The 20,594-nt window shown below is 39.1% G+C and overlaps 1 protein-coding gene across 4 annotated transcripts in view; it reads right to left on the reverse strand.

Annotated features, from left to right (window-relative positions):
• The window catches only part of LOC122435134 (flavin-containing monooxygenase 5-like), a 39,033-nt gene extending 22,431 nt beyond the window's left edge, over positions 1 to 16,602 (reverse strand). For 2 of the 4 annotated variants that reach the window (XM_043459066.1, XM_043459090.1), the window contains exons 1-3: positions 16,164 to 16,602; positions 15,885 to 16,061; positions 473 to 661 (exon numbers count right to left, since the gene is read on the reverse strand). In XM_043459066.1, coding sequence (XP_043315001.1) covers positions 473 to 661; positions 15,885 to 16,019 — 324 coding nt within the window. In that variant the 5' untranslated portion in view covers positions 16,020 to 16,061; positions 16,164 to 16,602. Of the gene's footprint in view, positions 1 to 472; positions 662 to 1,711; positions 1,904 to 15,884; positions 16,062 to 16,163 lie in introns of those variants that run through there. The other 2 variants (XM_043459075.1, XM_043459083.1) reach the window with 2 other exon arrangements.
• Between the last annotated feature and the right edge of the window lie 3,992 nt (positions 16,603 to 20,594).

Consider the following 20,594-nt stretch of genomic DNA (forward strand, 5'->3'; position numbering starts at 1 on the left):
TTAAGATTTTTTTTCCCAATTCAGTGTTCTTTCTTCTACACCAGAGTTAACTTATTTGCTTTCTCATAACTGTTCAATAACTAATTCATGGGGTTGTCGTGGTCACATAAAAAATGCATTGGAAAGCCCTTCAGAAAGCATAAAAGGCTAAGTAGCAAGTTGTGGAACAAGTTGTGGCACCAGAAGCTTTCAAAGTGCCCATACCTGTCAGTTCTCATTTGTTTATTGTAATCAAATGATACAGAATGATGGCAATGAAATGAAGGTTGTACCTGGATCTGTGGTCAAAATACATAGTAGAGGGACTTTCCCACAGATATTTTTCAGTCAGAGAGAAGACACAGTGTGGAGTCTATTGGATAAATACACGAGCACATCAAATAAAGCTGCACATAAGTACTGCCAAATGAACACGTTATTCATTTACTTTGCAAACAACTTCAAACACGGAGATACCCACAAAATTCCCTACCTTAAATTGAATGTACTTTAGAAGATCAAATTCTTTGGCATACATCCTGAAATACTCCAAGACCTGGGAGTTGTGCATGAAGTTAGGATAGTGATCTGGGATGGGATAGTCACTGAAGCACATCATCTCCTTCGAAGTGTTGATGATCACTGACTTATAAATACTTGCCCTTCCTTCTTCAGGTTCTTCCTGTAGTAAATGAAAAGCATTCATAGCAGCTTGAGAATTAAGGTCATGGTTTATAAACAGCCAATTAACATTTGAAAAGTTATCTGAAACACCAATTAAAAAAAAGTTACACACACATATCCCTTTATATCTCCCAGGATTTGCACCCTCATGCTGTCTCTCCCCCTTGAATCTGAGTTGTCTTTATGACTTGCTTTTGACCAACAGCATGCAGTTGGAATGATACTGAATGGATTCCAAGACTAAGTGGGTAAGTAGTCTTGCCGCTTCCACCTGGGTTTCTTAGAAAGCTTCCTCTAGTAGAAGTCAGCAGCTGTGTAACAAGTCCAGCTACCCTGAGACCATCATCCTGTGAGGAAGCCCGAGCTAGCCACATGAAGAGCACGTTTATGAGGGAGAGATGTGCAGCCAGCCCCCAGAAGTCCTAGTTATCCCAGCTGATGTTCTAAACATGGGAACAAAGAGGTCATAGTATGTGTCCAGTCTTAGTTGTCACCTGATTAAAATGACAAGAGACTCCAAGTGAGAACTGCCCACCTGAGTACTAGTTTCAAGGTTTTTCATGTACTTGCAACACTGTTCTCCAGGAAACACTGTACTGGTTTATAATTCTGTCCACTATGTGTTCCTGTTTTACCTTATTTTCACTAATTTAAAAGACAACTACTCAGTGTTAGCAAAAACGAAATCTCAGTACAATGTTTTCTGGAGAGTCATGTGGCAAGAATATGAAAACGCTTGACACTTAGCCATTTAAAGAAAGATTCAGTATTGTAGACAAAAATTTATGTTAATGTATGTTGATAGTATTATTTTTAATATAAAAATGAAATAAATTAAATGTCTGTGATATTGTGATTTATAAGAAATATTTATTTGGTCATCTAGATGGTCAAAATATATTCCTCATGTATATTTGGTCTTTCTACACAGTTCCTAGCTCAGAGCTCCCAGAACTCTTGTAATTTCCCAGGTGTTGAGAGTGATTAAAGTCTTTTGTTGTGTTAGTATGGTGACTCTTAGAAAGCAGCTAATGGTGGGCCTGCTTACCAATGGAGCAAACCGTGATTCGAGGGTTGTAACTTTCAGTTGCCCCCTTCTGACTTCTGGGGAGGGGAGAGGGACTGGACGTTGAATCAGTCAGTAGTCAATGCCCAGTGATTTCATCAATCATTCCTATGTCATGAAGCCGCCACGGAAACCCAAAAGAGTAGGATTTAGGGAGCTTCCAGGTTGGTGAACCTGAAAAGATCAGGAGAGCAGCGTGCCTAGAGAGGGCATGGAAGCTCAGTGTCCTTGCCCTGTGCATCTCTCCCTTTGGCTGTTCCCAAGCTACATACTTTTATAAGAAACTGGTAATCCAGTGCGGGGGATTTCTGTGTTCTGTGAGCTGTTCTAGCAAATTAAGTAAACCCAAGGAAAGGGTCATGGGAATTTCTGATTTATAGCCAGTTGGTCAGAAGTTTAGGTAACAACCTGGTAACAACTGGCATCTGAAGTCCAAAGTCCAAGGTGGGGGGGCGTCACTGGAATCTCCAAACTGTAGCCAGTTGATCAGAAGCACTGGTAATAACCCGAGTTTATGACTTGGTATCTGCAGTAGGACTGACCTCTTGTCTTGTAGGGTCAGTCTTGTAGGACCAACCTCTCAATTTGTGGAATCTGAAACTACCTCTGGGTCAATAGAATTGAGTTTAATTCTTGGACATCTTGCTAATATCTGAACATTGTTTGTTGGTGTCTGGGGACCACCCCCCACCCATGCACATACACACCCACACACACTGGCATTGGTCTTAAAACCATTTAATGCCCAACAAAATACACTGTATTTGAGAATCGCTGCTCTAGATCCTTGCCACCTGAAGTATGATCTGTGAACTAGCAGGCAGAGGTATCTCTTGGGAGACTGTTAGAAATGCCGAATCTCAGGCCCCACCCCGACCTACTGAATTGAAACCTGCCTTTTTAGCAAAATCCGCAAGTGTTTCCCAAGTAGCTCAGTGGTAAAGAATCTGCCTGCCGATGCAGGAGATGCAAGAGACACAGGTTCAACCCCTGGGTTGGGAAGATGCCCTGGAGGAGGGCATGGCAATCCACACCTGTATTCTTGCTGAATAGTCCCATGGACAGAGCAGCATGGTGGGCTACAGTCCATACGGTTGCAAAGGGTTGAACAGGACTGAAGTGACTTAGCACACACACACAGGAGTGTTGTACTGATCACATAAAATAGCACAGTATCTATATTAGCCTTCACTGAAACATCACAAACAATGACTTTTCAACTTTTTAAAAAATTGTTTTCATTATGAACAGTTACCTTAACCAATTTGGACCCCCTTTTCCCTTTTTGGCCTTTGCAGGTGGCCCAGTGGGAAGAATCTGCCTGCCAATGCAAGAGATGTGGATCCGATCCCTGGGTGGGAAAGATCTCTTGGAGTAGGAGATGGCAACCCACTCCAGTACTCTTGCCGGGACAATCCCACGGACAAACGATCCTGGTGGGTAAAGTCCATGGAATCACAAAGATTCCAACATGACTGAGCACGCACCCATGCACTTCCTTTTTAGGGCTTTTCTGGTGGCTCAGTGGTAAAGAATCTGCCTGCCAATGCAGAAAACACAGGTTCAAATCCTGGGTTGGAAGATTCCCTGGAGAAGGAAATGGCAATCTTCCCAGCATTCTTGCCTGGGAAATCATACAGACAGAGGAGCTTGCCAGGCCATATTTCAAGGGGTTGCAAAGGAGTCCACATGACTTAGAGACTAAACAACAAAGGGCAGAGACAGTCTTCCCTTTTTGCCATAAACAAAAAGATATTTGGATGTTGGGTATTACCGAGCATTAAATGGCCATAAAGGAGAGTGTTCATTGGCTTTGCCCACATTAGAGATGATTTTCCTCTGGTTTTTAGAGAAGAACTTTTTAATTTCAGAATCCTGAATTGATCACTCCCATTTCTTTGCCCCATAGTTCAGGATCTCATTCTTCTTGGCTGCTAATAATGTTTTCACAAGTCTCTTTTCAAGTCTCTTCTAACCTATCCTACACATTTCAACCAAAGTGTTCCTTCTAGGGTATGGTTGTATCTCTTCTCTAATAAAACTTTTGGATGCTGCTCCATGTTCCATTTTTAGTTTATGTTTTTCAGCTTAGGATTCAGAGACCTCCATAATGTCTTATAGTTTATATATTCTTGATCTCCCCAATTCAATTGTAAACCCCTTGACTTATATTTATGATCTTTCCCACACTTATAAAACTATAAACAGCACTTAGTAGATATTTAATAGATGTATGCTGAATTACACTGAGAAAGGTACATATGAAAAAAGAAGTAAATTTCACATAATGCATAACAAACTAACAAAATACATCAAATTCATTTCAAAAAGGGTTGAATAAGATATTTTTATCTTATAAAAATTTGTTGTAAAATGATATAAAATCAAATGAAGGTATTTATATTATCTAAAATAGCTATTAATTAGAAATCACTTAAAATGGCCCCTCCCTCAATAGGCAAATGGTTTAATAAATTATGATCTTAGTATGATGTAGAATTTATCTTCCACACCACTTCTTAAGTATCCTGCTAAATTCAAAGCAGATCCTGTCAGCCCACTGCTTACTGGCTTCTACTGATTCCATGTGGGAAACCAGATTTCTTATTCTAAAACTCAGCATGCTGTACAATCCTAATCTACCTTATTATCTTCATTTATTGTTCTCCTCAATTAACTTCAAGCTTCTGGGTCATTAAATTGTTTTTGAAACATTCTAGACTCTTTTACAGCTTTAAAATTTTGTAATACTACTGCTTCTCCATTTGGAAAAGTCTTATCAGTCATTCAAGAGTCCCATCAAATGTCACTTCTTTAGAGAAGTATTTCTTCTCCAGAGTTAAATGCCCCCATTCAACCTCCAAGCTGCCAAAACTCTCTGCTCATATTGCCATCAAGGCAACTTAGAATATACAGTAGTCTACATTTGTTATTATGACTGTGAGGTACCCAAAAGTAGAGTTTGTGTCTTATTTTTTGTATTTCTGATGTGTGTGTGTGTGTGTGTGTGTGTGTGTGTGTGTGTGTATGCGCGCGCGCGCCTGCCCACGCTTGCGCGCTCAGGTGTGTCTGACTCTTTGCAACCCCATGGACTGTAGCCTGCCAGGCTCCTCTGACGATGGAATTTTCCAGAATACTGAAGTAGGTTGCCATTTCCTACTCCAGGAAGTGTATATCTTCCCAACCTGACATATAGTGGATGCTTAATAAATGATTTGAAATGAATTAATGAATGAATTATAGAGATTGAATTTGGAGACACTTAAAAATGCGATTTTGAAATCTGTAAAGGAACACTTAAAATAGCCTATGCTATAACTTTAAGTGGAAAAAGTAAGAGACAAAATTAAATTCACATTGTAATCACCAAATATAATATTATGTATGCCTGGGGAAACTGTCTGCCTGCATCTACCCATGTTTACATAATTATACAACGTATAATCTCTTCCCTGTTATATGAGTATATTTTATTTATTATAAATCAATAAAACTTGAAGGTAGGAAAAACAAATTGATTTATTAAGGAGGTAGGATTTTTCTTTTATTTTTGTAGAAATATTTATACCACACCTTCATGATAAAAACCTTCAGCAAACTAGGAATAGGGGGAAACACCTTCAATCTGATAAAGAACATCTACAAAATACTTACAGGTAACATTATACTTTGAAGAAGGGAATGGTAACCCACTCCAGTATTCTTGCCTGGAGAATCCCATGAACTGAGGAGCCTGGTGGGCTACCATCCATGGGGTCGCAAAGAGTTGGACATGACTGAGTGACTAACACAACAACATTGTACTTAATAGTGAGAAAATGAACAATTTACCCATAAAATTGAGAACAAGGCAAGGACAGCCTCTCTTAACACTTCTATTAAACACTGTATTAGAAGTCCTAACTAATGTAATAAGGTAAGAAATGGAAATAAAGGTATACATTTTATTTGCAGATGATATGACTGTCTGTCTATGTAGGAAATTCCAAAGAATTTTTAAAAGTTCCTGGAACTAATAAGCAATTAGAGCAGGGCTGCAGGCTACAGTGGTAATATATAAAAGCTAACTGCTTTCCTATATACCAGAAAGGAAAAATTGGACTTTGATATTAAATACCAAACCATTTATAATAAGACTCCCCAAATTAAATGCTTAGGTAAAAATCTAACAAAATATGTATGAGACTTATATCCAGGTAATATAAAACACAGAAGAAGAAAATCAAAGATATAAATAAATGAAAACATATTCTATACTCATAGATTGGAAGACTCAATATTGTTAAGATGTCAGTTTTCCCAACTTGATCTATACATTCAATGCAGTCCCAGTCAATATCCCAGCTAGCTATTTTGTAGATGTTGACAAACTGATTCTAAATTTTATGTGGAAAGACAAAAAGCCTAGAATAGCCAACTTTGCTCTTCGGTGTGGACTGTGCGCAGTGAATTTCTTCCAATGAGTACAGTATGACACAGGAGGAAAAAAGAGAAACTTCACAGTGACAAACCCTGATAAACACCATTTCAAGGCAGGTCGTCAAGGTTAACATCAATCAGTGTGATAAGTGTGATAGAGTGTAGCATTCATATGATGTGATGAGAATGGCACTCTACCTCTAAGGTCTTCCTCCCCAAAATTCATAACCCCAGTCTAACCATGATGAAAACATCAGACAAATCCCAGCTGAGGGATTTTCTATAAAATATCTAACCAGTGATTCTCAAAACTGTCAAGGTTATCAAAAACAAGGAAAGGCTAAGAAACTGACACAGCCATGAGGAGCCTAAGGAGACACGACAGCTGGAACAGAGAAAGGTCATTAGGAAAAATAAGCCCAAATAAATCTGAATAACGCATGGACTTCAGTTAATAATAATGTATCAGTATTGGTTCACTAATTATGACAAATGTTATCACACTAATGTAAGATGTTAATAATATCTGGACATGAGGTATATGGGAACTCTGTACTATTTTCCTAATAATCCTGCAAACCTAACACAGTTCGAAAATTAAAGTTTATTTAAACATATTGTTTGTATAGCACATTAAAAAATTAATTAGTGGTTAGGTCCTTTTGAAAACAAGGTGTTTGTGAGGGCAGGGGTAGAAATATTCCTAACTATTAAATTTGACTTCATTCATTCAGCAGATATTTCTAAAGTAATAAAAACACTATATTAGGGACTCCCCTGGTGGTCCAGTAGCTAAAACGCCACACTGTACCAAAGTAGAGGGCACGGGTTCGATCCCTGGTTAGGAAACTAGGTCCCACATGCCACATCTAATAGTTCTCATGCTGCAACTAAGGATCCTGCATGCTGCAACCAAGACCCAGCACTGCCAAAACAAAACAAAACAAAACAAAAAACCCCACTATCTTAATGCTAAAAAATACACATCTGTCCTTGTTTTCCAAAGGTTCGAAGTTTCCAAGTAGAAGGAGTAGACCGATGCTTTCCACAGCAGGTCTGTTGGGGGTCACTGAGCTAAATGAATCACAGATCTTACCCCTTATATGTGACAATAATCATATATTTCTATTAATTTTCAAATAATTAAGACAATGAAATATTGTATGTCCACAAAAACCTTCAAGCCCTTCTCAACACCCAACTGGATCCTTGGTAGTGCTTATTACTGTCAGCTCACTACTTTATATGTGAGCTTCTACTCCTGCATTTTAGTATTTTCTACCATCAATGAATAATCTTCCCCTATACAGACATACCTTGATCATATTTCCTGCCAAAGCACATGACTTGTATTGAATAGGAAATTCATGTGAAAAAAGAGAATGGGGACATAGGGTAGTGTAATTTAAACTGAAGGGATCGGAGGCAATAGTAAGGGCAGAAGAACAGAGAAAAATGACTCGCCTTCAGTGGGAGGAATGAGACCAGTGTGGACCTTCTGTTCCTTTGACACTCTCTGAATCCCAGGGGACCCCAGGTGTCTTTTAGGACTGTTCTCAATGTTGTCTTCACACAGGGATCACATGAGGAACTCTCAAATACTAATGCCTGGTCCCTTCTCCCAGAGACCCTGTTTTAATTACTCCTCGTCTAACATGTAGATAAGGTTGAGATCTACTGATAAGAGGTCATGTGCTGGCCCTAGAAAGCTCAGGGCACCAGAGTTTATCCCATCCACCTCAGAAGTCCTTTCTCCACACATTCTTAGCTAAATTGCAAAATACCTGAGGGCTGGTTATATAACTCTGTTTCACCATGCCATCTAATATAGCCTGAGGTCCAGAAATGTTTATTCAATAAACTATTACTGATTTTGTTTTAAAGATGCAATGTCATCCTCATTTATCACGTGGGAAAGCAGGGGTAAAGGCTGAAGGCCAAAGGTTTCCATGTTGGTTGTGCATTAGAAATAACTAGTGGAGAGTTTTATTGGCACTCCAGACCAATAAAGCCAGAATGTGGATGGGCTGATAGCAGTATTTGTTAAAGTTTATTAAAGTTCCCATGTGATTGTTCAGTGTGCAGCCAAAGTTAACAGCCACACATTATCAGTTAGTAATAACTGATAAAACCTGTTGAGAAAAATGTTATATTCCAAATTAAAATCATATGTGAATTATCTAGGTTTTCTTATGTAGGCATCTGATTTAAAGTGTTTTGTTATCAAGAACATAATGTGTTTATAACTAAAAAACCTATTAATGAATTTAAATTCAGGTGTCGTAGATAATCTGAAATATAAGCAAGCATTGGCAGATAAAATGTATATTCCACAGAAAATAAAGAGCGTTTATTATAGGTTGAAAAAATTCATTTGATTCAATCATAAAAGAATATTTTAGCTGGATGTATTATAATTTAGCAGATTATTTAGTCACATTCAAAAGTTATGCTAGAACATCTATCCATTTTAAATCACAGTAAACTATTTGTCATATGAGTTTATTGGTTTTATTAAAATAAAATAACCAGTGGTCATACTCAGAAAGAAGGAGCTTATAGAAAGCTAGATTTGGAAAGAGATAGCTGCAGTCTAAATTTAATTTCTTGCTTTGTGATTTTTCTATTCATTATTGAAATGTAGTATAAAAAAAATTGAAAGGACTTCTGGTTAGACCTGACAGATTAAACATACACTGACAGCTCATGTCCTTCCCAAAGCCCTTCTAAAAGGAAAGTAAAGGGCTTAAGAAAATAAACTCAAAAAGACAAAGAAAATGGGAGATAAGTTACAAAATTTGAAAGATTAAAAGCAGATGCATGAGTGCAAACTAACTTAGCAGACCTGAGAAAATGCAATTATAAGTTGGCAGAGGGGAAAACTGAGAAAACTGATTTATACACCAGGAATTCATACTACTCAGAGTTCGAAACACTGGGTACCTCTGGAAATGGGAGTTAAAATGGGGTTAAAAACAAGAGAATTGATTTAAAAATCTGTTTAAGCAGTTGGTTTCCAAGAGCCTGTCCTTCTCACCATATAGCTGGGTTATAGTGCCTGTCTTACATGGCAGCAGTCTAAAGGCAGATTTTCTATAAAGGGTGACATAAAGGCACCAGGACCGAACACCACAGAATAGTAAAAGGCAGAAGACAGGTGGGTACTCTGTTGAAATCAGGGATCATAAATGAAACTTTTGCATGTTGAATATTGAGACTTCCGATCTTCTCTGTCAGCCCACAGGATGTAGGTAATCAGACATATATTGTCAGAGCAAGAGATGCAAAGAATTTTTCTAGTGAATGTAAGAAGTCCAAAAAGGAAAGACTTAGAGATAGATTCTTTGGGGGTTCCCCAAGACACGGCTTAGTCAGACCATTCTTCAGTGAGCACCACTGTCAGCAAGCCCCATCCATCCTATTGACCTTTCACTCAGCTCTTTAGTGCCCTACTCTATAACCATGCTAATAAGTGATATTTCATTTTAAAATTTTGATGTGGTTTTGATTTGCATTTCCCTGAGGATTAATGTTATTGGGCACTATTTCATTTTCCTATTAGCCATTTTTATATCTTCTTTGGAAAAATGTCTACTCAAGCCTTCTGCCCATTTTTTAAATGGATCTTTTTTTTTTTTTTTTAAGCCGTCTGTATGTCTTCTTTGGAAAATGTCTATTAAGTTCCCCTTTCCTGATTGGTTGTTTCTCTGATGTTGAGTTTTATAAGCTCCTTATTTTGGATGTAAACCCCTTATCAGATATGTATTTTGCAAATATTTTTCTCCCATTCTACAGGTTGCCTTTTCATGTTGTTGAGTTTTTCTTTCTTTTTTTTTTTGGCTGTACAAAATCTTCAGTTTGATGTAATCCTGCTTTTTTATTTTTTCTTTTGTTACTTGTGTTTTTGGTATCATATTCAAAAGAAATTGCCAACACCAATGTTGGCAACAGTTTTACCACTGTTTTCTTCTAGAATTTTTGTGTCTTCAGGTCTTACATTTAAGTCTTTAGTCCATTTTGACTTAGCTTTGGTGAGTGGTGTACGACAGGGGTCCAATTTCATCTTTGTGTATGTGTGGGCATGTAGTTTTGCTAGTGTCATTTACTGAAGGGACTGTCTTTTCCCCATTGGGTATTCTTAGGTCTTTTATGAAATATTAGTTGGCTGTATACTCATGGGTTTATTTCTGGCCCTGAATTCTGTTCCATTGGTATGGGTGTCTATTTTTATGCCAGTACCTCTGTTTTAATTACTGTAGCTTCATAATATAGATTGAAATTAGGAAGTGTGATGCCTCCATTTTTTTTTTGTTTTTTTATTTTTTCTGTTAGGATTGATTTACCTATTTGAAGTCTTCTGTGGTTCAATATAAATTTTAGATCTTTTTCTATTTTTATGAAAAATGTTTTGGAATTTGATAGGGATTGCAATGAATCTGTGGGGCTTCCCCTGTGGCTCAGCTGGTAAAGAATCTATATCCACTTGCAATGAATCTATAGATGACTTTCAGTAGTATAGCCATTTTAACAACAATATTAACTTTTCTGATCCATGGACATAGCATATTTTTTCAGTTATATGTCTTTTTCAGTTTCTTTCATCAATATTTTATAGTTTTCAGTGTACAGATCTTTCACCTCCTAACTATCTTATAGGTTTGAAATGACAAATGGGATTGCTTTAAAAAATTTTTTTCAGATAGTTCATTGTTGGCATATGTTCAACTGATTTTTATGTATCAATTTTGTATCCTGAAACTTTACTGAATTTGTTTATTAATTCTGGGTTTTTTTGTGTGAATTCTTTAGGATTTTCTATATATAGGATCATGTCACCTGCAAACGGAGATACTTCTTTCTGATTTGAATTTTTTTTTCTTGCTGAATTGGTCCATTAGGACTTCAGTACTATGTTGAATTCGAAGGCAATGGCAACCCACTCCAGTACTCTTGCCTGGAAAATCCCATGGACAGAGGAGCCTGGTAGGCTGCAGTCCATGGGGTCCCTGAGAGTCAGACACGACTGAGTGACTTCACATTCACTTTTCACTTTCATGCATTGGAGAAGGTAATGGCAACCCACTCCAGTCTTCTTGCCTGGAGAATCCCAGGGGCGGGGGAGCCTGGTGGGCTGTCGTCTATGGGGTCGCACAGAGTCAGACACGACTGAAGCGACTTAGCAGCAGCAGTAGCAGCAGCTCTATAGTTAACCTTCTAAGTATTTTTGTATCCATTCAGTTGTCTTTTTTGGAGGGCGATATATTTAAGAATTTAAAAGACCTATCCATCTAAGAGTGGTTATTACTTAATTTTATGTTTTAAATCAAAATGTATTAAACATGCCTTACTTTATATTATATTGTATCAATATGGTATCTTTGTATAACATATACACTTTAGAACTTTACTACTCAAAGTGTAATTATCAGCAGGATCAACATCACTTGGGGGCTTATTTGAAATATAGCATCTTGGCACCATCCCCAGATTAATGAATCAGAATGTACATTTTAGCAAAATGTCCAGTGATTCATTTTAATTTTCAAGTTTCAGAAGCACTGCTGCTGCTGCTGCTGCTGCATTGCTTCAGTTGGTATGCATTGAGATTTTTTAAATTTAACTAAAATTAAAAATTATTCTACAGCATTGCATACTTATTAAAACCTCAACATTTCCCAAGTGATTTATCATTTTAAGCCACTTTGTTTATAAAGTAATACTGTAGTAATGAACATTAAAGCGATGTGTCTCACATCCCTACCTATGTTTCACCCTCAGTCTGATCTAACATTAATGAAGAGGTCAAGAAGAAAGGCATGTATCCTGAATCCCTGAGACCTATTACAAAAAAGAAAATGGAAGCCCTGAGTCCCCAGTGACTTACTGGACACCTTGTAGCAACAGTGGAATTCCAATATGCTTGGGATGATCTTATATAAATGAAACCCCCAATGAAATTACAAAAATGTGAGAGGGGTAGGGTGGGGGAGAAGGCTCCAAATAACAAGCAAGGAGGTGAAAGAAAAGCAGATCTCAAAGGAAATGTTTGAGGAAACCAGCATCAACAAGTCACACAGGCTTAATTTGCAATTAACAAATGTTAACAAATACCTCAGGTGTCACAACTGTGTAACTGGAATATGTGAGAATGAAGGTCTATTTCCACAAGCAGTCTAAGCAGCCACCCAAGAAATTTTCCTTCTCAAGGATTCATTTATAAAATGCAAATATGTTTGGTGTCTAATACATGCCAGGCATGGCCTTTGGCTCTAGAATTCTAGTGGTGTGTATGTGTGTGTGTATCATAGATGTAAAAAATATATGTTATATATAATAGACACAGATGTGGTCTGTCTTAACAGACGTCAGAGCATTACGATGAAATATAGCTTATTTATTTTCAAGTAAGCAGTTCATAAGGTGTTGAAATTTTGCCAAGAGTATCATCAGAACAAACTGCAAGTTGAGTTTTTAACAGAGAAGAAGTTTAAGCCACTTTGGAGATAAATGCTAGAAACCTGATAATCAGGTAGGATGGTGAACCTTTAACCAATTTCCTACCTGATCAGTAGTTGCCAAACCTGCCTAGGATGCTTACCAGACGCCAAATAGGTGGGCCCCACATTTGGCCTACTGAATAACAACCGATGTGTAGCACTTACTGTGCCACTGTTATTAGTGATGACATAATTATTCACTTAACCTCCACAACAACTCTGTGAAGCGGGTATCTCCTTCTTAAAGATGATAACATAGAGGTACAGAGAGATTTAATGATTTTCCCCAAAGTCACAGTAATGCTTCTTGGTGCAGACACAGGATTTGAACCCAGACTATGCCCTTAAACCCTACACTATGTTATGGCTGGGTTTCTAAAGTAAAATTTTCTATTGATTACAAAATATTAATGAACAGCCTTCTCAGTCCACGTGCAAGACTGACTATGACCGAGGCAGGGGTGGTGTGCTAAGGGGTGTTCACCCTAGACCTGAATAAGAACTGTTGTCAGTTAGTTGCCAAGACAGAGGCAAGATGCACAACAGCAGGAATGCTGTGAAACCACTTTGAAGTAGCTAACAAACACTATGTTTGTCTTTATGAAATATGAAACAAATCTGGACACCTTAATACCATTCACTGGCTTTAAAAAGTGAGTTTAAAAGCAAACCCAGTGGATGTTGCTTTGGAGGCAGTTAAGGAGCTTAATATTCTTTGACAAATAATAAGCTTAACTATCATTAAGTTAGATGATACCTTAATATGTTAGTTGCAGGGCTGGGTGTGCATATTAAAGCAACAACTTTATCTGTGCAAGGACAAGAAAACCTAGTTGCATGTGCCTGCTGCCCTCCTCTGAAGATAGGACTACTCATTTGATTTCTCAAGCAAAAAAAAAGCTCAAAGAATTTTTTGATTCTTTTAGGCCAGATTTTATATCCTATTCAGGGACTGGAATTATTAGAGAATTGTTCAAAGTTACTAGAATTTTTAAAAGAAAGGAAGAAACAAACAAACAAACTAAAACAGTAAGATTAGAAGAGGAATTCCTGGAAGGAGCTGTAAACTATATTCTAGATCACTTACTGATTAATGCAGACCAAGAGTAACCATTCTAAATTGTCTAGCCACTTCACATATTGTCATTTTGTTACACCCTGGTGTCGGGAGCCGTTATGGGGGGTCCCGCCCGTGACAAGGTCATGAAGAAAATACCGGGCAGGCAAGGCTGTCCGGGACCCCATCCATGACGAGGTCACCAGGAAAAAACCTGACAGGCAAGGCCGTCTAGGATAAGGGACCCTCCAGGTTGGCCTCGGCCTCTACCCCACCCTGTATCCTCCCCCCTTTTTCTGCTGCTGTTCTTGTTTGCCCTGTTGCAGATTCTTGTGTTGCCTGCCGAGAGCTCTCCTGCTCCTCTTTCACTGAATGAGGACCAACTTAAAACCCTAATTAATAAATCTTCTGGACACTGGTACCCTATGAAGGGACCAGAGATGAAGAAAATGCTTCAATTCAAACCCTTTTGCTGGCATTCTGGCTTCTTTGATAAATATGTGCTCTCATTGCACAAAATGCTCTTGATTGTTCCAAACATCCTAAGCACAGTATGCTAACAAAAACTATTAAGCATAGGCCCCTTCACGCGGTGAAAAAAGCTCCACAAATATGATAGCCACAAATGTGCCTAACAAAAAACACTTTAGATAGAGATTAGCTGGCGACTTCTTGCAGGTGGTTAACTTTTAGACTAAGAGCCTGTTTTGTGCCATATCTGCTGTTTCTGCAGTCCTTCGCCTTTCTCTTCTGTAAAAATGTAATCCTATCTAGTTCCCATAAAGATGACGCTTATTAGAAAGGAAATAGATTAATTATAAGAAAAACAGGGTCGGCTACTGAAGTTGCTTAAGCCACACCAGGTGCAAGCCATAAAATGTTAGCAGGCCTGAAGGCCAAATGATAAGAGAGACTCTTGTGAACGAAAAAGTATGTGGGTGACGTCCTGTTTCTGTTGAAGTTCAAGTTGCTGTAAATGTTTTGAGATGACCTGTGTGTAAGCAACATGCACTTCCCCCAAAGATGTTGTTAAGGGTATAAAGGGGCCATGCAAAAATAAACTTCAGACTTAGCCCCGAGCTTTGTGTCACTCTCTCTCTCATTCGCCGACGCCGTTCATCCTGAGGGTTCCCCTGGATCCTTCTGGGGCTGGACCCCGGCACCCTGGAACCACGGAGATTGTTGCCCTCTTCCAGATAGCAGCAAAACTTATTACAGACACTCCCCAGCTTACTTACCATGATTCAACTTGTGATTTTTTTTACTTTACAATAGTTTAAAAGCAATATTCATTCAATAGACAGCATATTTCAAATTTTGAATTTGAATCTTTTCCTGGGTTAGCAATATTTCATACCATACTCTGATGCTTTTCGGCAGAGGCAGCTTCCACCCAGTCACAGATCAGGAGGGTAAACAACTGATCAGTTTACAACCATTCTGGCTTTCATGTTCAGTACAGTATTCAATAAATTATAAAATATTCAACACTTTATTATAAAATAGGCTTTGTGTGAGATGATTTTGCCTGTGTAGTCTAATCTGAGTGTTTTGAGCACATTTAAGGTAGGCTAGGTGCAGCTCTGGTGTTAAGGGGTGGTTTAGTCACTAAGTTGTGTCCAACTCTTGCAACCCCATGGATTGTAGCCCACCAGTATCCTCTGTCCATGGGATTTCCCAGGCAAGAGTACTGGAGTGGATTGCCATTTCCTTCTCCAGGGGATCTTCCTAACCCAAGAATCAAACCTGCCTCTCCTGCACTGCAGGTGGGCTCTTGCATTGTAGTAGGTCTTCTGCATAGCAGGCAGGTTCTTTACCAAGTTAGGTGTATTAAATGTATTTTGAGCTTAGGATATTTTCAATTTATGATGGGCTTATCAAGATGTAATTTCATTGTCAATCAAGAAGATCTGTAAATGAAAATGATATCTGTGCCATTTTCATAGTCATCAGTAAAGGAAAAAAAAACAAAGTGATACTTCTGTCCCATGTTTGCTTCCAGCCTCGGGAAAGAGGAATCTGCATAGAACCTGAGGTGATGGTTGCTGAGAAGGGAACAGCAAGCTGAAGTCTAGCAGGCTGAATCACTATGAAGCCCATCATATTTTCTGACACAAGATAAAATATCTTTTGCACCTAGTTACAGCCAGAGTTCCAAGTATTAAGGAACCAGGAGGTTTACCTGGAACCGCCACAGCCCTCCGATGTCATGAGACCTTTCAAAGCAGAGGGGCTCCAAGCCTTCTTCCAGGCAGCACTTGATAGAGCTGAGCCCACTCACACCTGCCCCAATCACAGCAACTCTTTTCTTGGCCATGGTCTCCAGAGATTTTCACGGGGCTGCGTTAGTGTAACCTGTCTGAAAGAAAGGATGACAAAAGATAGAAAACACACATCAGTTAACATCTTTCAGTAACACCTGGCCGTGGCATCAATAAATAAAGGCTGAAACAGCAGCTACCTTTGAGGAAGCCAGATAGCGGTGTCCTCCTAGCCACAGGGAATTACTACACCTTGGATGGGAGAGCCCTGCGGCTACAAGACCCAGAGCTGAGACCCAGAGCTGAGAGGTTGGCTGTGATACTCGAAATCAATGCCTTTGCCTCAACACCAGCAGATCCTACCGCTGCGATCTGCAGCACACTGCAATTTTAGCTCTTTTCAAAGATAAAGCAACAAACTACCAAATCAGCAATAGCCAATGGGGAGGGGCTGTTCGGCTCCACACCTCTCAGCCGGCACCCCGCCCACTCAGCCGCACCCTTTACCCCAGCTGAGGGAATAAAAAGTGGGCCAGCCCGCTTTAAGCAGGAAGGATTAACTCTACAACCTCTCCGTTTTTCAGCTGCAGACGCTCGAACTCTCAAATACTCCCAGGGGGAGATCAGAGCAGCCAGAATTTCCGTCCTTGGCTTCTCCCATTCACTTTTAACTTCCTGGTGTTTGTCTTAAAGTGACAGGCGCCTACTGGTGAAGGGAAACTGTCAACAACACCACCAAGCAAGTCTTGCTCCAAAAGCTTAAGTGGAGAGCATCTGTCTTTCGGGAGATCTGATAAACCACTTCGGGGCCTCCTTGTCCACTTTCGGCCTCAACCCCCGAAATTGGATCTTTGGTTCTATGCTTGTTATTCAGTCACTCAGTCGTGGCTTACTCTTTGCTACCCCATGGACTGCAGCACCCCAGGTTTCCCTGTCTTTCACTGTCTCCCAGGGCTTGCTCAAACTCATGTCCATTGAGTCGGTGATGCCATCCAACCATCTCACCCTCTGTCATCTCCTTCTCCTCTTTCCTTCAATCTTTCCCAGCATCAGGGTCTTTTCTGATGAGTCGGCTCTTTGCATCAGGTGGCCAAAGTATTGGAGCTTCAGCATCAGTTCTTCCAAATTAATAATCAGGGTTGATTTCCTTTAGGGCTAACTGGTTGGATCTCCTTGCAGTCCGAAGGACTCTCAAGACTCTTCTCCAACACCACAGTTCAAAAGCATCAATTCTTCACGCCCACCCAGGGATGCCCCCTCTGCTGTTTGGGCTTCCCTGGTGGCTCAGCGGCTAAAGAATCTGCCGGCAATGCAGGAGACCTGGCTTCAATCCCTGGGTTGGGAAGATCCCCTGGAGAAGGAAATGGCAACCCACTCCAGTACTCTTGCCTGCAGAATTTCTTGGGCAGAGGAGATTGGGCAGGCTACAGTCCACCGAGTTGTCAAGAATCTGACACAACTGAGCAAGTTTCACTTCACTTCAAAATGGTTCTATGCTACTGATAGAAATTTACTTTAAAATATCCATGCACTGACCTGGGTGCTGGGCTACAGTGAGGAGTGAGTGGATTGTTGTCTACTTAGAGGAGCTTAGAGTTTAGTAGGGAGGACAATACACAAACATAATTTCAAAAGACTAAAAATACTTTTAAAAGGCTCTTTTTCTCACACAGTTACCTGTGCAATTAAAAACACAAAATATCCACTTTTAAAAAGTAACAGATTTTTTCACATCATGCAGAAAAGACCAATATAATGATACAGGACTTCACACACTGGGTCAGAACCAGGGTCCATTCAACCCAGCAGTCTGCTTTGACAGGTGTAAGGGGTTCTGGGAGCGGTGGTTACGGCTGACACCATGCGTCTGTGTGCACCTTGCACTACTACCTGAGTCAGCGTGACTGAAGATGGTCTGATGCCAATGATGCCAACACTGGGTTTTGACTGACCTCACCCCAAAAGTATCCTTCCCAGACCAATGGTTATTTTTCAAGGGTTTACCTTGTATGGTGCAACAGACGTAATTGGGAATGGACACATGTAATCTTCTGAGCATTTTCATAATGTGTGTGTTTTGCAAGTGAAAATGCAGAGAGGTACACTGGCAGTCTGGCTTTGGGCCTGGGTGTCAATCACCATATATAATTCTCCTTTATGAGGATATCTTTTACATCTAATTTAGTCACAAGTCTTTCTTCCATTTCTCATCTCTCTTTTCTTTGCCTAAATCCTGCCTTTACAGTTTATACTTTTGTTGAACTGCTCTTAGCTGATCATAGCTTATCTTATTTTGACTACTTTAAAATATGTTTAAAAATAGATCTTTGGTTTGGGAAATCATTTGGCTCCATCAGGAAGACTTCTGCTCACAATATGGTCTGAATTATGTGAAAACACAGACACATACATGCGCAGTGGGGAACACATGACATCAACATAGCCCAATGGGAGAATAAAGGGAAAGAAGCTTAAGGATAGAGTTTAAATTCTCAGTAATTTTAAAAAGTGGGTTTTTTTTTTTTATGTGGTCCGGTCTTTTTTGATATGGTTCTTATTTATCAAAATGCCATTTATCTCTCAAGAGTGACATTAAAATGAGCTAATCAAAAATTTCTCATTTTTCTAAAAATGCCACTATTTACTATTGTTCTGGATTATTTTCTCACTTTGCTTCAGAAATCTCTTATTTAACTAGTGTCCTTACCATCAAATACCACAAAATAGAATGCCTTCTGTCACCAAATATCTTTTCTTCTGTCTAATGCTACTTTCTCCTAGAAAGAAAAAGCAGGGTCTTTTCTTTTTTCCATTACCGAAATGAATCTTCCTTGAGATTTCAGAATATTAATCTCTCATCTTATCACTGCCCAAGAGTTATGGTGGTGGAAGGGCCACTGAATACTAAAGAAGAAGAAGTTCTCATACAATCATCCTGTCTCTTCTACTAGACCATGATTTATTGGGTATTGGAGAAGCAAGTGACTTCCTTTGTGTTAATGAGGTGCTCAACTACAAGAAACCAATCCATGTCTGAGGGAGGTGATTACGTTACCCAGAGATCCCTGAGTTTGAGATGGATTTGGCACCTGGATGGAATTTGGAGTTGTCTCCCTTGGGGTGGGGATGAGCAGAACAGAAGGAAGAACACAGAATTTTAGTGACTAGCGGGGTGTCAGACTGCTAACTCTTCATTGAAATCTGTTTTCCTCGTATTACAGCATTGTAGGACTGTAAGTGGGATGGGGCTGCCCAAATAGCAACTGTACTTCCCAGTTTCCCTTGCAGCTACTTGTCTAAGTTTGACTAAGTCCTCACTTAGGAATGTAAAAAGAGGTGATTAAGCAAGTTCTGCCCAATCTATTTAAAAAGGCAGTAGTTTGCCCTGGCTTGCCCTGGACTTCTGACCTATTTTCTTACCTGTGGCCTAGAATATTGATAACTAGAGAGACCTTTGGAAACTGTGTATTGAAGTAGGTCCACCATCAGATTGGAGCTCTAAACGACTGGATCTCCTAATCTGATCTATTAATCTTGGTCAGTTATATGAGAAATAATAAATTGCTATTTTGTTTGTGCTATTGAATTTTCAATTTTGCTTTTTACAACTGCTTTTACAACTTTTTACAACTCTAATTAATCTTCGCATCAATCTTTTTTGGACCTGTAGCTTTTTAAAGACTAATATCTTTCATAAAAGTTTTCAGTTATAAATGTGAACTTACAATAGGTATTTTTAAACGTAAAATTCTAAAAAGTGTTTTAATGCAACCATTCCAGTATATACTGGAAGTATAACCTAAAATTAAATTATTTATAAATTGGATAATTTTGAATTCACTAGAGATACCTAGTGATAGGAAAACTAATGAATATGTTTATAAACTGAATAGTAGCCTGTCCCTACTGAATCAGTTTTACCATTTCAGAATAATACAAGAATTACCTTTAAAAGTTAGTATTTTAAAATGTGATTTTATTTTAATGCTCTACTACTTTCACTGTCTTGTAATTAATTACTTTCAAACTTGGCATGGATGTCATTTTTTAATTCTTCTGAAATGTTTTAAACCTTAACTCAAATTTTCTGTCTATTTAGGCTAACTGCAAATTTGCAAGTGAGTATATACAAACTCAGGTTTCCCTGGTATTTCAGCTGGTAAAGAATCTGCCTGCAATGCAGGAGACCCCGGTTCGATCCCTGGGTTGCGAAGATCTCCTGGAGGAGGTCATGGCAAACCACTCCAGTATTCTTGCTTGGAGAATGCCCATGGGCAAAGGAGTCTGGCAGGCTACAGTCCATGGGGTTGCAAAGAGTCCAACACGACCGAGTGACTAAGCACAACACATATATACGCTCAACTTTGACTAAAGTTTTTCTACAGAGGAAAGGCAGGCAGAGGACATGCTGGGGTGCTCGTTTCAGGTGTGCTTCCTATGCATCCAGTGCTGCATGTCATGCTCTTGTGCACAAAAACAAGCAATGGAAGACCCTTCCCTTCGTGATTTTCAAAGATGATTGGACACACAGAATGTAAACCAATCAAAAAGATTTAAAGATACTTAAAAATACCATAAAAAAAAAAAGCAGATGGAAAGTCTCCAATGATGGGGAACACATGTAAATCCAT

Source organism: Cervus canadensis, chromosome 2, assembly GCF_019320065.1.
Source record: "Cervus canadensis isolate Bull #8, Minnesota chromosome 2, ASM1932006v1, whole genome shotgun sequence".
Taxonomy (NCBI): Eukaryota; Metazoa; Chordata; class Mammalia; order Artiodactyla; family Cervidae; genus Cervus; species Cervus canadensis.